Source organism: Panthera uncia, chromosome A2 (genome assembly GCF_023721935.1).
Source record: "Panthera uncia isolate 11264 chromosome A2, Puncia_PCG_1.0, whole genome shotgun sequence".
NCBI classification, from domain to species: domain Eukaryota; kingdom Metazoa; phylum Chordata; class Mammalia; order Carnivora; family Felidae; genus Panthera; species Panthera uncia.
The window spans coordinates 161490620-161503401 of NC_064816.1; the positions used below are offsets into that span (position 1 = coordinate 161490620).

Genomic DNA, 12782 nt, shown 5'->3' on the forward strand with positions numbered 1-12782 from the left:
TTGATCAAATAGGATTTTTCCAGAGTCAGACCTCACTGTTTTTTTTTTATTTATTTTTTAATCTTTATTTATTTTTGAGAGAGAGAGAGAGAGAGACAGAGTGAGAGCAGGGGAGGAACAGAAAGAGAGGGAGACGCAGAATCCTAAGCAGGCTCCAGGCTCCAGGCTCCGAGCTGTCGGCACAGAGCCCAAAGCGGGGCTCAAACCCATGAACCGTGAGATCATGACCTGAGCCGAAGTCGGACGCTTAACTGACTGAGCCCCCCAGGCGCCCCCAGACTTCACTGTTTATAGACTCTTAGGTTTCTGTGTAATTGGTTCAGTTCTTTGTGTGTAATTTACTTCAAATGTGTGCACTACTAAATAGTACCAATGTTCTAACTCCTTTCATTAGGTGCATCTTATTTACAGATTTGAGGTTGGCAGGTAGAATTTATTACTTTTATCTAAAGCAATGTTTTATTTGGTAGATGATTATAAATTACATAAATTATACCAGTCTAAGTTTCCAAGCAGGGCAGTCAACAATATCCGGTGTTGTGTATGTATGTTCATATTAATATATACTTGGATATATGCATACATCTGTGAAACAAGGATATATCTTTGATTAATACCCCAAATAGGTAAATGCGTAACATCTCAGTTCAGGTTTTAATCAGTGAATCAGATCTTTAAAGAAGTTAAGATAGAAAGAAATAAATTCTTTGATACTCTATTTTTGCTTAGCCTGTGATCTCCTAAATGATTTAAAGTGGAGGTTCTGTCACATGAGAATATTTTCCCACACATGTATGCTTAGTACAATGGCATCTAAAAATATGAAATAAACGTTTCTTAAAATGTCAGCACTGAAAATATTGTCCCATCGGTAGGCAAAAACTGAGCATTTACCGTTCCTGTGTTGTTATGCTGGGCAAAATTAGTGCCTAAGATAGATAGTGACTAGGGATCTCTGGAGAATTTGATTCGGAGAGAGATTGATAATGTTCGTTGTGATGTGGGTAACTTTTAGGTAATGGCTCTTTTGTATTTTTACTTGAAGTAAAGTAAGATGTTATGTGTGTTGGGAGCGTAGAGGGTCATTTCTAATAACACGTCGTTCACTTAGAGCAGTTTATCTGGTGTGTTTTAGGAGGATGGGAGGCTGTCCGTACCTTACATAACAGAGGAGTGTCTGAAGAAGTTGGACACGAAACAGCAGACCAACACCCTGTTAAACCTGGTCTGGCGGGACTCAGCCAGCGAGGAGGCCTTCGCTCTGATGGCGTCCATCGGCCACACGCTTATGGTGCAGCATCGGATGGCGGTGCCCAAAGTCAGGCAAGTCTCCGCTGCGGTCACCGTGTGAGCACCGAAGTGCGCTTTCCTCCCCCGGTGGGTTGCCCGGGCTTCATCCGTGTCCGCTTTATGTGCTGTTGTTGTTTTATTCTTTATTTATGTTTGAGAGACAGACAGAGTGTGAGCTGGGGAGGAACAGAGAGACAGGGAGACACAGAATCTGAAGCAGGCTCCAGGCTCCGAGCTGTCGTGTCAGCACAGAGCCCGACGTGGGGCTCGAACACACGAATCGCGAGATCATGACCTGAGCCGAAGTCGGACGCTTAACCGACTGAGCCACCCAGGTGCCCCTTATCTGCTGTTTTTTAAAGTTTATTTATTTATTTTGAGAGAGAGAGAGAGAGAGAGAGAGAGAGAGAGAGAGAACATTAACCTCACACCTTAAAGAGCTGGAAAAAGAATAGCAAATAAAACTCCAAACCATCAGAAGACGGGAAATAATAAAGATTAGACCAGAAATCAATGCTATTGAAATTAAAAACAAAAACAGTAGAAGAGATCAGTGAAAGCAGGAGCTGGTTCTTTGAAAGAATTGACAAAATTGATAAACCCTTACTAGCCAGTTTGATCAAAAAGAAGAAGGAAAGGACCCTAGTAAATAAAATCAAGAATGAAAAAGGAGAGATCGCAACCAACACAGCAGAAATACAAACAATAATAAGAGAATATTACAAGCGATTATATGCCAATAAGTTGGGTAGTCTGGAAGAAGTGGACAAATTCTTAGAAACATATAAACTATCAAAACTGAAATAGGAAGAAATAGAAACTTTGAGCAGACCTGTAACCAGTAAAGAAATTGAATTCGTAATCAGAAATCTCCCAAAAAACAAGAGTCCAGGGCTGGATGGCTTTCTAGGGGAATTCTACCAAACGTTTAGAGAGAAAGAGAGCAAGCAGGGGAGGGACAGAGAGAGAACGGAGAGAGGATCCCACGCAGGCTACACGCTGTCAGCCTGACGCGGGGCTTGAACTCACGATCCGTGAGATCGTGACCTGCGCCGAAATCCAGGGTCAGACACACAGCCGACTGAGCACCCCCCCAGGCGCCCCTGCCTGCTATTTTCTGATAAGATATGATACAGAATATTCAAGTGTGCAGGCGTTTTGTGGAAAACGAAAGTTTGTTTTTCTTTTCTAAACCAACTGATCCTTTGTGAGTCTGTTTCCCTGGCCTGTGAGGCTTTTAAGTGGCCTGTAAATAAGCTTGTTTTTTTAGAGTATCTTGGCAGCGAAAGTGGAGTTTAGTCTTAGCCACCTGTTTTAGACATTGGATTCAAGGCCCCTGGGTGACTCAGTCAGTTGAGTGTCCTGCTCTTGATTTCAGCTCAGGTCATGACCCCAGGGTCATTGATCAGGCCCCACATCGGGCTCTACTCCAGGTGTGGAGCCTACCTAGGCTTCTCTGGCTCTACCTCTGCCCCTCACCCCTGCTCACGCACTCTCTCTTTCTCTCTGAAATGAAATGAAATGAAATAATAAAATGAAATAATAAAATAAAATAAAATAAAATAAAATAAAATAAAATAAAATAGGGGCACCTGGGTGGTTCAGTCAGTTAAACGTCTGACTTGCTCAGGTCATGATCTTGCGGTTCTTGAGTTCAAGCCCCATGTCAGGCTCTGTGCTGTCAGTGCAGAGCCTGCTTGGGATCCTCTGTCCCCCTCTCTCTGCCCCACCCCTGCTCACTTTCTGTCTGTCTCTCTCTCTTTCTCAAAAATAAATATTACAAAAAAAGCATTTGAACCTAAGGTTTAAAAGTAAATAAATACAAATAAAACAAAGTCTATTTCAAACAAACAAACAGACAAACCCATTGGACTCAAGCCTGCATTGTAGACCCGGTGTGTCACATGTCTCTTCGGCTTCCCTATAGGGCTTTTTACCAGCTTGCCCTTGACAACTTACTCCAGCACTCTGACATTTTTGTTTTTCTAAACTTTGAAATAAGCTTTTGGAAGGGACAAAACAACACATACAAATTAAAATGTGGCTGATTTGTGTTTAGGTAAGCGTTCCTATAATCTGGAAACATTTTTCTTTACTTTGAGTGGTAAGTTAGTGGTTGCTTGAAAATTTAACAGAAAAGTATTTAACAGAGCGTACGGGGCAGAAATCCGCACTGGCCCCGGTAGGAGCTAAGGGACCCGTGTCATCTAGCGGCCTGCTGAAAGGCGCTGTCTGTTGTTGGCAACTCTTGTGTTATGTCAGACGATTTATGTTACCCTAAAGAATCCTCTCCTGGTTTTGTAAAATGCTGTCCTGTAACATGAAAAGAGCTGTTTCTTTTGGCTAGGAAAGCATTCTTTGAAATGAACTGTATGCAGAGAACACATCATCAGCTGAAACTGCCTTGTAAACACTAATACAGCCAGCTAATTAGGTGCTGTCTTAGCCCCGGTGTTTATTACTGCTGGAGGAAGTAGGAGGGCAGTGAGACCGCCACCCCTCGGTTAGCTAATTAGCTCTCTGTAGGCTAATTGCATTAGAGCAGGATGTGAGTTCTGAGGATCATAGCAGCCGAGCTGGGACGCTCGCTTTTATTGTCGCACAAAGTCCACGGCTTTGGACAGTAATTACTGGAGTTAAATGCACCAGTGCCCTGCTCTGAGGTTCGCTGGTGAGCTGTTTCCAAAAGGTGTTTAATGGGTAAAGGAGCTTTATACGTAGCCTTTTTTATGAGTACAGCACCTATTTCCTCTAAGAAACTACTCTAGGAATTTTATTTATGGTTTAAATATATTAGGTTTTAAGTATTTAGAATGTTTTTCTTAGCTCATGAAAGCACATAGGCTTACTCTAACTGTTGTAGATTTTAACTGCTTTCAGGTTTTGTGGGTTGTTGTTGTTTTAAGGTATTTAAAAGATGATTAGTAAATTCCAGGGCCGATAACTCACTCTCAGCGCCTCCCAGGCTTGTATAAATCCCTCCTGTTTTCAAGGTTGGGATTTGCAGTCTTAATTTCTGTTTAATGTTGATTGTCAGGATGTTGGGTTTTTTTCTTCTTTTTCTTTTTTTTCTTCTTTTTCTTCTGATTGTCAGGATGTTAGAGGAATATGAAAGCCCTTTTTACATTGATGTGGAAAGATTTCCAAGGTATATGTTCAAGTGAAAAAAAGGAAGATACAGAATATAAATAATAACCTACTTTTGTGTCAGAAATGTGGAAAAAGGAGGAATGTATTTTTGTATTTGCGTGAAAAGTCTTGGACGCGTACACAGGAAATTCACAAAAATGAGTATTCACATGTCTGGCTGTGCTTTGGGGACCAAGGCGGGGGCAGCACGGACTTTTTGCCATTTCTTTCTGATACGGTTTTGAGTTCCAGGTCATGTGAGTTACTTAAATTTTTTTTTTTTTTTTTTTTTTTTTAACGTTTATTTATTTTTGAGACAGAGAGAGACAGAGCATGAACGGGGGAGGGTCAGAGAGAGAGGGAGACACAGAATCGGAAGCAGGCTCCAGGCTCCGAGCCATCAGCCCAGAGCCCGACACGGGGCTCGAACCCACGGACCGCGAGATGGTGACCTGAGCGAAGTCGGACGCTTAACCGACTGAGCCACCCAGGCACCCCGAATTACTTAAATTTTTAACAACGCCATAATAAATGAGTTTGCCACCAACTTTTATGAGAGAAAATTTGTAAATCTTACCAGTGGACTTGGGAATTCGAATAAATATTTGGATGTAAAACTAGTTTTTCCTTAAGAAAATGTATTCTTGGTGCCTGGCTGACTCAGTGGAGTGTGCAACTGTTGATCTCCAGGTCGTGAGTTCAAGCCCCACGTTGGGTATAGAGATTACTTAAAGATAAAATCTTTGGGGCGCCTGGGTGGCTCAGTCGGTTGAGCGACCGACTTCGTCTCAGGTCATGATCTCGCAGCACGTGAATTCGAGCCTCGTGTCGGGCTCTGGGCTCACGGCTCGGACCCTGGAACCTGCTTTGCATTCTGTGTCTCCCTCTCTCTCTGCCCCTCCCCCCACTCACACTCTCTCTCTGTCTCTGTCTCTGTCTCTCAAAAATAAATAAATATTAAAATTAAAAAATAAAGATAAAATAAAATCTTAAGAAAGAAAATGTATTCACTCTTTTTAATATGAGTGAATACTGAGTGGCCGTGTGGTGAGAGGGAAAAGAAAGAAGTCAGTCTCCCAGTATCCAGAGAAGTAAGCCCAGCAAAGTGAGCATTAAGTGGACGCTTGGGGGCGGCCAGTGTCCAGCGCCCGGCTCCAACCTGGCTGACTCCGAACCTGGCCTGGTGGCCGGCGGGTCAGTGTTTTCATCGAATGGAGTTCCGTCGTTCGGAAGCGTCGCGGGTCGAGCCGAGGACGGTGCCCTTCTGCCCATCGGTGGCCGCTCCTCCCCCCGCCGAGCGGAGACACCCCACCGCCCCTCCAGCGTCCCCCCCTCCCGTGACCCTCTGCATGGCGTCTGCCCCTCCTCCTCTTTCTTCCTGAACCTCCTTCACCCATCACCTTCACAGATGCTGTTCTCGGGAGGTTTCCTTTGCTGCTGGGCTTTTTCTCCGTTTCCTCCGCGGGCGGCTCTTTGTCTCTGTGTTTCAGCGTTTCCTGAACTTCTTTGACTCACTTCTTTTGCTCTTCACTTCCTCAGTTTTGTCCTGCTTATTTGCTTCTCTGAGTGATAGAAGTGGCTTCAGCCACGTTTGGGAACTCCAGACTCCTGTTGAACTGCTTAACGGGGGCTGTCCTCAGCGCATTCTACACTGCCTCAGATTGAGTTGAGCGTTTTTCTCCAAATCTGGGGCTCACGCTGGGGAGCCACTAGCAAAATGTGGCTACTTCGCTTCAATTCAGATGAAATAAAAATACAAACCCAGTTCCTCGACCCCACCGCTTGCCACGTTTCAAGCGCTCAGTAGTCACGTGTGGCTGGCCAGCGGCCACCGCATCGGATCGCGCGGCATAGACCCTTTCCGGCATCGCAGAAAGTTCCGTTGGACCGCGCTGCTGTGGCCTGGGCTTGGATTCGCTCCTTTCTTGGTAATCCCCCACATGCATTCAGTCCCTGTGGTGCGTGAGTGCTGTATTCTCTGTGCCCCGTGTCGCCGAGACACAACCCTGTTACTCTCCGGCTCAGGTGTCCGCCTGGCGTCCCCTTTGCTTTCAGGAAAAATTCACATTCCATAGTTTATGGATTTGTTCATTATCCTTTCCTTATCGAACGTTCGGTTACCTCTCTAACTTTATTTGTAGCTACAAAATGCTTTTGCCCCAACCATGCTTGTGTGGCCTCTCCTCCACCGAGTTTCATGCCCCTCGCCTTTTGCCCCTGCTCGACTCTGTCCAAAATGCCTCTTCCCTCCGTGCCTTATCTTTCCTGGCCGAATTGTCTGTTAGATTCGTGCTAAGGTGATCATCTGTCAGAAGCCTTCTTGGGGCGTCTGGGGGGCTCAGTCGGTCAAGCGTCCGACTCTTGATTTTGGCCCAGGTCGTGATCTTACAGTTCATGAGTTTGAGCCCCACATCGGGCTCTGCGCTGACAGTCCAGAGCCTGCTTCAGATTCTCTTTCTCCCTCTGTCTCTCTCCCTCTCTCTCTGCCCCCCCCCCATGCTGTCTCTGTCTCTCTCAAAATGAATAAAATAAACCTTTTTTTTTTTAAAAAAAGAAGCCTTCCTGAGTTATTTAGTGAGATGTCACCTGTAATTCCAGCTTGCAGTGAAATTTTCATTTTAGGGTCAATACTTCTGGTAAAGTACTGATGTCAGGAGGTGGGCTTACAGTCCGGGTATGCAGACGGGCTAGTTCTTGGGGCTTAGCTCTCCTGTTCCATGGATTTCTAAAACCTTTGAAATGAAGTTTTAAAGATAATGCCTTAGAGATTACAAAGGTTGATATTATAATTTGCCTGTGGTTTTCTTGTAAAGACATCAAATCCTAAGGCCTCCCAGATCAATTTTATTGCAACACGTGCTTGATTTTTCTTTCTTTCTTTTTTATATATATATAAATTTTTTTTTAACATTTTATTTATTTTTGAGAGAGCACAAGCAAGGGGGAGGGGCGGAGAGAGGGAGGAGACACAGAATCGGAAGCAGGCTCCAGGCTCTGAGCTGTCAGCACAGAGCCCGATGTGTGGCTCGAACTCATGAACTGTGAGATCATGACCTGAGCTGAAGTCGGAGGCTCCACTGACTGAGCCCCCCAGGTGCCCCTGTGCTTGATTTTCCTAAGAAAAACTAATAGAATGAGCCAGCTTAATTGTGTCTTATGTTATCAATGGTTGTGATGTAGCTAATTGTGTGCTCTGAAAATGCATGGCTGTTGCCTCATCAGTTTTCTGAGTGTGATAACACACTCCTTAGCTCTGATTCATAAGCTCATATATGTAATAATTTGAAATAGAATGGTTCTGCACATGACTTCAGTGGAAAAAAATAACAGATTTGTGTTCTATTTTATAGTTTAGATTATGCTATTCATGTTTTTGTAAATAAATTTTTATCATTTCTTTTGAAAATACTGAGGTTATCTCCCTACAGAGAAACAAATTTATTTTTTGCCTGTGACTTCATGCTTGCTTTTATTATCAATGATATTTTCTGTATAATAAATACATTTCATTTGCTACTGATTCATGTTAAAATTTTCTGTTGTGAAAGTCAAATAAGATTTGTGAGCTTCTAAACATTTCAGCACATAATGATTTTATTATTAAATCTATTTTGAAGTCATGTATAGGTTATAAAGAAATTGATAGTAGTTATTGTTAGACACATCCAGTTAATAAAGTGGTGTTGATTTGGTCAAATTTAGCAGTAAGTGAGTTTTGAAACTTCTAAGGATTTTCTAAATTTTTATGAGTGATAATTGATTCACAGGAAATACAAGTCAACTTGGCAAAAGCATACATGAAAGCTATGTTGATCTTCTTGAGTATATTTTTTAAGAGTGGTGTTAAGGAATGATAAGGAAAGCACTGAAGATCATTAATGCTGTTTTCCCAGTTTTATTTTATTTTATTTTATTTTATTTTATTTTATTTTATTTTATTTATTGATGTTTGTTTATTTTTGAGAGAGAAAGAGAGCAGGAACAGAGGAGGGGCAGAGAGAAGGAGACACAGAATCCGAAGCAGGCTCCAGGCTCTAAGCTGTCAGCACAGAGCCCGATGCGGGGCTCGAACCCACGAGCTGTGAGATCATGACCTGGGCTGAAGTCGGACACCTAACCGACTGAGCCACCCAGGCGCCCCTTCCCCCATTTTAATGAGACTGTAGTATGAGGGAAAGTTCAGTCTGTTCAATTTTCAACAAAAGCAGTTGTCAGGAAGAGGGGAACGGTCTGTGTAAACCTGTGTGGTCTTAGCACTGGAACGTTAATAGAGCTGCATGCCTGAAGCTTCTCTTGATTCTGAGTTTTCAGTTTGTGAAGAAGACTTTTTTGGCAAGTTGCCTCAAACTGAAATATGCCTTAAAACTTTTATAATAATTAAGGAAATTTAGAATTTATTTTCAATCTTATATTTTCTCGGGGGTGAAACGTTACGTATGTATTTTAATACTGCTCTTGTCAATAACGTGATACTTTCAGCAGGAAAAGCGCTACGTCTGTACCTGTGTCTACAAGAGGCGAATGGACTCTGGGTGGTGACTTGTCATATTTCTTTTACCTGTGACACCTTTATGTGCGGAGGAGGTGTCTGAGAATGCCTTTCCTGCCTGTGTGTGAGCTGGTGTCCCCCACTGTGTCCTCTTTAATAACTTAATAGTCCTGCAGACAACAGGCCTGAATTTATGACCTGGGTTGAAAATGTTGCCCTTTACTAATTAACTCGTAGGTTTATCTCAGCTAAATAAAACTTCATGGGTAATTTGGAATATATCCCAGTTTACATGAAAAACATGTTACTTCCTTACCTTTTAGCAGTAAAGCCCCAAACTGAATAACCTTCAGTGATTTATAAAAATGTTTCTGTAAAATGTTTATTTATTTTGAGAGAGCGCGAGAGAGTGTGAGCAGGGCGGGGGAATCCCAGGCAGGCTTCTCACTGTCAGCGAGGAGCCCTCACAACCGGGAGATCATGCCCTGAGCTGGAATCAAGAGTCAGACGCCTAACTGACTGAGCCACCCAGGCACCTCTGTAATTCATAAACGTGTTTAATAATTTGTTTTATTTTTGCCTACTGATTAATTTAGGTAATGCAGTTCTTTCAAAGTTAAATCTGAAACACAGCGTTTGCTATGTGGCCATTAAAATGGTGTCTCAGAAGCATAGATCTTTGTGTGGAAAGTTGGTAATGATAGTCGTAAGGGGGACTGCGCTGTCAGACGGTGTGCTGGGAGAGCGCCTTTCTGCTTGTTTGTGCACACCTCGTATCTGGAGATCTGTCCCAGGGTGTTAAGTCTGGGTGTCTGTGGGAAGATAGCAGGAAGTATTGCCAATGCTCTTTGGCTGTGTCGTTGTGTTGCTCTTAAGAGAGAAGAGCAAAGGAGACACCAGGTGAAAATACGGAATCTCTCACATTTCTGACGTGCTTGAGTTTCAGTATTTATATTTAACACGATTTTAAGTAATCTTGTTGCTATCAGTAAAATTACACTAGATAATGTATTTTTGAAAGAACTAACAAGGCGAGCAAATATGACCTTCTAGAATTCTTCTATGCTGTAAGTTTGGGTTTTTTGTAGCTTTTTTCTCTCTTTGTTTTACATGTGGTTGTTTGGACATCCTTCATAGTCTGTGAAAGTCCATAAAGGCAGGAAAGTCAACATTTAACACTCTTCACGTGTTAGGTGTGTGGTAAGCATTTTAAATATCTCAGAGATGGAGCAGGCACTATTTTTTTAAGCTTGTTTATCTGTTTTGAGAGAGAGAGAGAATTAGCCGGGGAGGGGCAGGGGGGAGGGAGCACCCGGAGAGAGAGCTCTCTTCATTAGCGCAGAGCCCGATGTGGGGCTCGATCTCACGAATCGTGGGATCATGACCTGAGCTGAAATCAAGAGTCGGACGCTTAACCGACAGCCCCCCCCCAGGCGCCCCTCATTGTTCGTGGTCGTTTCTTATGAGGAGAAGTAGAAGTGGTCTCAGGGGGCCGCTGGGGCTTGTGGCCACACCCCTGAGGGACCGAAGGGCCCTCTGTTACTCCGGAGTCTGGCACTGGTTCTTGCCACGAGCCGGCTTGACAAATTGGGGTCGGATTCCGGCTCGGAGGTGACTCAGTGTCAGCTTTGGCACCCCAGCCAACAGGCGTAGTAGGACTGGTGCTTGGTCCACAGGCACTTGAAACGTGGGGTTCTGCTCTCCTAGGAGCTTCATCCGCACGTTCTCCTTCCAGAATCCTCCCTGACGTGTCCTCTCATGCCGCTGACCACGTCTATGTTCCTTGGTTCTGCAAAAACCACCTTTGTTTTTGCCCTTCTGCTTTCTTGTTCTAAGATGATTCTAAAGTAAGGTGACATTCCTTTCTTAAAACCCTGTTTTCCTACTGTCCTAAGCCATTTCTACTGTCATTTAATCCCACAAGTTTGAAATTTAATTTTTGACTCCTACACTTCTACAACTGTTTTGTGCAAGTTTTTTTCTGATTACAACACTGTGATGAGCAAGTATGTCCTATTACACACAGGCACTGTGCACCATGGAGTTAGAGTTCGGTAAGCCTCTGCCTTTATCCCCAAAGGTTTTTAGGCTTTTTAATCAAGTCGATATTATACGGAGGGTTTTTAAAAACCTTTAAAATATACTTTTATTTATTTTTGTTTGTTTACTTGTTTTGAGAGTGTGTGTGCGCGTGCGCACATGCAGGGAGGGGAAAGGCAGAGAGGGAGAGCCCCGTGTGGGGCTTGATCCCACGAACCGTGAGATCATGACTTGAGCCGAAATCAAGTCTGATGCTTAACCGACGGAGCCACCCAGGCGCCCCATTTGAAGTTTGACATGTTAGTTAACGTTAAAAAACATGTATTTATATGTTTGTTTCAAGAATGATGACTTAAAACGAGGCAGCGGTTTCAAAATGTTAAATATACGTTAGTAACACGTGGTATTTGCTCTGAAGCAGCCCGTGTCCTTCTCTTGGTGCAGGACCGTTGCTCTGGAGCATGCACGTGGACCGATGGCGTCTGGGACTCACCAGTGACTCCCGGTCACACTCAGCAAGCAGCCTGGGGTGGGAAGCATGCTGTTTGTGGGTTAATACAGACATTTTCTGAATTGTACATTTATCTTTTGTTTATAGCCTTCTTTAATTTTGAAGAAATATATTGAATGAATGCAAACTTATTCTCACTTTTTTACCCCCATTCCTTTTTAGGCTTCTCTACAGTTTAGCCTTTAATGCCAGGTTTCTGAGACACCTGTGGTTTCTCATATCTTCTATGGCAACACGGACGATCACAGGGTATGTGCTACGTGGACTTATAAATTGAGCTTAACTTGAAGCACATGGGAAGTCATGGCCTAATAAAGATATTGTAAGATGGTATTTTAAAGTACTATTTTATGTAAGAAAAATTCTAGATGGTCTCAATTTTATAAAAAGAAATTAATGCCTAATTTACAGTTATCTGTATATATTCAGCGGATGGCTTTATTTGAAAGTACATTTGTTTTTAAAATCCTAGTCATGTTTTTTAAACCACAGGCTTGATATTTCTTTGCTCCATATGACTTTCATATATTTTTGATAGTGAAAATATAGAGCTGAAGCAAATTTAACACCATTACAGACATTAAAACGTAAAATATTATAGAAGTTGCTTTTTGAAACTTTTGTTTGTGTAATTAGGTTTTTCTTTCTTTTTTTTTAATACGAAATTTATTGTCAAATTGGTTTCCATACAACACCCAGTGCTCATCCCACCAGGTGCCCTCCTCAATGCCCATCACCCACCCTCCCCTCCCTCCCACCCCCCATCAACCCTCAGTTTATTCTCAGTTTTTAAGAGTCTCTTATGGTTTGGCTCCCTCCCTCCCTAACTTCTTTTTTTCTTCCCCTCCCCCATGATTTTTCTTATATGAATCGGCATGTGACTTAAGTTCTAGAATCTTTAATATACACATTTTAATTGGATGTGTACGAAGCAGAGAATTTAATGTTCACACATCCTTCATGGTGAGCTGACATAGCCTAGTGTCCCATCGAATCTCTCCTCCATCAGGAGTCCGCGCCAACCCCTCTCTGCCAACCCCCCTCTGCCGTAACAGCGAAAACGAAGCATGTGGCTCAGGCAACCAGAGACTGCACTTCCAGAATGCAGCTCACTGTGCTGGCAGTTACAGCGGCCTGCAGCCTGTCTGGCCTGTCTGACGAAGGACAGACACATCTCACCTTCAGGGCGAGAGTTTGGAAGGCATTGCCTTGGCATTGCCCGCCTCTCTCTGTCTCTCTCCGCCCGCCCCACCCTGCCCTTTCCCTTCCCTTCCCTTCCCTTTCCCTCCCTTCCCCTCCCTCCCTTCCCTTCCCTCCCCTCCC

The 12782-nt window shown here is 43.4% G+C and overlaps 1 protein-coding gene across 1 annotated transcript in view; it reads left to right on the forward strand.

Annotated features, from left to right (window-relative positions):
* UBE3C (ubiquitin protein ligase E3C) overlaps positions 1–12782 on the forward strand; it is a 120420-nt gene that overhangs the window by 43785 nt on the left and 63853 nt on the right. The window contains exons 10-11 of the mRNA XM_049642182.1: positions 1136–1323; positions 11622–11708. Of these exons, the coding sequence (XP_049498139.1) occupies positions 1136–1323; positions 11622–11708 (275 nt within the window). The remainder of the gene's footprint in view (positions 1–1135; positions 1324–11621; positions 11709–12782) is intronic.